Below are 3,090 nucleotides of genomic sequence, written 5' to 3'. Positions count from 1 at the left end.
AATTATAATAACTAAAAATCATCTTAATAACATTTTCCGACTCTTTAGGGGAATAGTTTGAAAAAGAGCAAAACGTTAAACTGCCGACTACTGGTACATTTACCCTACCTTTTCCAATTACTAACGAAGATTACACCTAAATAAATGGGTTTTAAAAGGATTAAGATATTGAAGCACTTCTTACTTCTTTGAACCAAGAGGTGAAAAGGGGACACCAAAGATTTTTTGATGTTCAGCATAAAAACCACAACAATTTTGTATAGAAACAAATTGCTTTGGTAACTCTAAACTAAAGTAAAACACTCACGATAAACAAAACAACAAAGATAATAAACGATTAATATCAACAAATACGCATACAGTTGAAAACTAACACACAAACGCAAATCCACATACAAAATATATACACTGAGTCAATAAAGAAATATTAATAATCAAAAAATTAAGAACAAGAATCAGAACAAGAGAAAATATGTAAGAATAAATAAAATTGCCAGGCGTTGTTAACTTCGGTAGCACATTTTGGACGAAGAAACACACAAATAAAATAAATAAACAAAAAAAAATATCTTAACAAATGAAGAAAATCACAAAAAAAAGGGATGAGTTTGTTGATCTGGTGCGGGTATGAAAGATAATATTGTATTGTGTTATTCAATTAGTGAGGTAGATGAACCAGAGATGGAATACAAACTATCTTGAATACTTAATTATAGAGTTATATCAAAATATTATTACAAATACAAATCAGTAAACTATTTTATAGATAAATCAATAGTTTAGTTAAGGACATAGTCCATAGATTAGACAAGTAACATATATATCACAATCAATGGACTAGCACACATATTAATTTGAAGACTGCTGCAAAGTTAAGTCCACACACAAGTCAATAAAGTAATCAATAGATTAATGCATAAATCAATAGACCAATCCATTGTCAATATTCAATTTCATACAATAGTTAACAAACTGCACCATAGACTTGTTCAAAGACACGTTAATTGATTATTAGATTAATCAATAGAATAATCCATTGATTAATCAAAACAATAGTCCATTGATTAGTAAACAAACTAATCCATTGACTACTCAATAGTATATTCCATAGATTAATCTGTAGACTTGTCAAAATACATACATAAGAACTAAGACTAAACAATATATTCACTCGTAGCCCGTAGACTGTTCCAAGGATTAGTCCATAAAACATATAATAGTAAAGTCCATAGACAAGGCAACAGTCCAGAGTATACAATTATGTATTAATACTAGTCCATAGAATAGTTGATAAACTGCTCCATAGACTTGTATATAGAGTCGTTAATTGAATATTGATTAGAATACTCCAATATTTAGTCCACACATAAGTCAATAAACTAATCAATAGATTAGTCCATAAATCAATAGACTAATCCATTGTTAATATACTAGTCCATAGACTAGTTAATAAACTGCTCCATAGACTTGTTTATAGATTCGTTAATTGATTTTTTAATAGATTAATCAATAGAATAATCCATTGATTAGTCAATAAACTAATCCATTGACTATTTAATAGTATGTTCCATAAACTAATCAGAACACTGATCAATATACATAAGAACTAAAACTAAACAATAGACTCGCTCTTAGTCCATAGACAACTTCAAAGGTTAGTCCATAAAACAGTTAATAGTAAAGAACATAGACAAGGCAACAGTTCAGAATAAACTAAACCATTGACTATTCAATAGTATGTGTCTTAGATAACTTCAAGTCCATAAAACCATCAATATTAAAGTCCATAGACAAGGCAACAGTCCAGAGCTCACATATATGTATGACCAAACTTGAAATTTGTTTTGTACTTATGTATTATCTTTTAAAATCTATAAATTACTATTACAAAATATAAATTATCCATGCCTGAACAACAGATTCCAAACATTTGACACCAACACCCTGTAAAACAGATGACGTGAAAAACACACATGTGCGTGCATGTGTGTGTGTGTGTATGTATAGATATTTGTTGAAATTTTGTATCTGTATTTGCGAGTATTTAAATTAACTTTAATTAAAGTTATTGTTGTTTTCTTATGATTTATTAGCCCTGACGTTATGGATGTTACTGATGATGACGGAAGTTCTAGTCAATTATATGAAACCAAATGTTACAAGCAACAGATTTTCACTAAAAACCATCTATTATTGTACTGTACGGTGTATGAATGTAAAAAAAACACCGGTTTGGTGTGTTTTCATAAAAATAATATAAAATAAATAAAAGGCAACCCCACCCACCCCAACTGAAAATAAAGATACAAACTGGGTAAATCTTAAAGATAAAGAAAATGGAAACTTACCTAAATCTTCCATGGCTGCAGTTGAATTAACAAGACTTCTGTTTTTTTATAAAAATAAACACAAATTATTTAAACTTTTTTTTTTGCTTTTTCAAATTAAAATTTATGTATAATAATCACAATTTTTCCTTTTTAGCTTATTTCTATTTTTTCACAAACGCAAATCTTGTTTTTTATGTTGCCGTAAATGAATTTGCTGCTCCAAATTCTTTTCCCTCAATATTTCCGCGAATTTAATGAAAAAAAAACTGTAAAACTCTTTCACAACTTGGTTTTAATTTCTTTTCTTCTTTTTTTGCAATTTATTTTAATATTTTGCTTCTTTACCACGCACACAATTTATACAATTTTTTGTTAAAATTATTTTTCTTGGTTATTTGTGGGTTTCTTTCATTGAAATGTTTCAAATTGAAGTTGCTGTGCTCGACTAATCAAGTTCTCTGATTCACTTTTATTTGGCGTTAAAAAATAATGTCTGTTAATAAAAAATATGTGTATTTTTTCTTCTTCTTCTCCTTGTTGTTGTTGCTTTTATGCTCCCCACCAAACGTCCCCTACCTGAAGATTCAAAAAACACACATGAAATGTATACAAAAAAGAAGAAACCGAAAGAAGCAAAAAACCAACAACAATATTAATAATCCAATCGGTATCTACAATAACAACTACAACACTCCACTTCAATCATAAAACAAAACATGTCAACAAAGCGAAATACCAGTAGAAAACAAAATACAAAAGT

At 28.6% G+C, this 3,090-nt stretch overlaps 1 protein-coding gene across 1 annotated transcript in view; it reads right to left on the bottom strand.

The window, feature by feature from the left end:
- Window positions 1-2,900, bottom strand: part of LOC111675010 (leupaxin) — an 88,801-nt gene extending 85,901 nt beyond the window's left edge. Inside the window, exon 1 of the mRNA XM_023435707.2 lies at window positions 2,349-2,900. Coding sequence (XP_023291475.2) covers window positions 2,349-2,361 — 13 coding nt within the window. The 5' untranslated portion in view covers window positions 2,362-2,900. The remainder of the gene's footprint in view (window positions 1-2,348) is intronic.
- Between the last annotated feature and the right edge of the window lie 190 nt (window positions 2,901-3,090).

Source organism: Lucilia cuprina, chromosome 2, assembly GCF_022045245.1.
Source record: "Lucilia cuprina isolate Lc7/37 chromosome 2, ASM2204524v1, whole genome shotgun sequence".
In the NCBI taxonomy this organism is placed as follows: domain Eukaryota; kingdom Metazoa; phylum Arthropoda; class Insecta; order Diptera; family Calliphoridae; genus Lucilia; species Lucilia cuprina.
The sequence above is the reverse complement of the archived record's forward strand: the minus strand, read 5'-3'. Positions and strand labels throughout refer to the sequence as shown.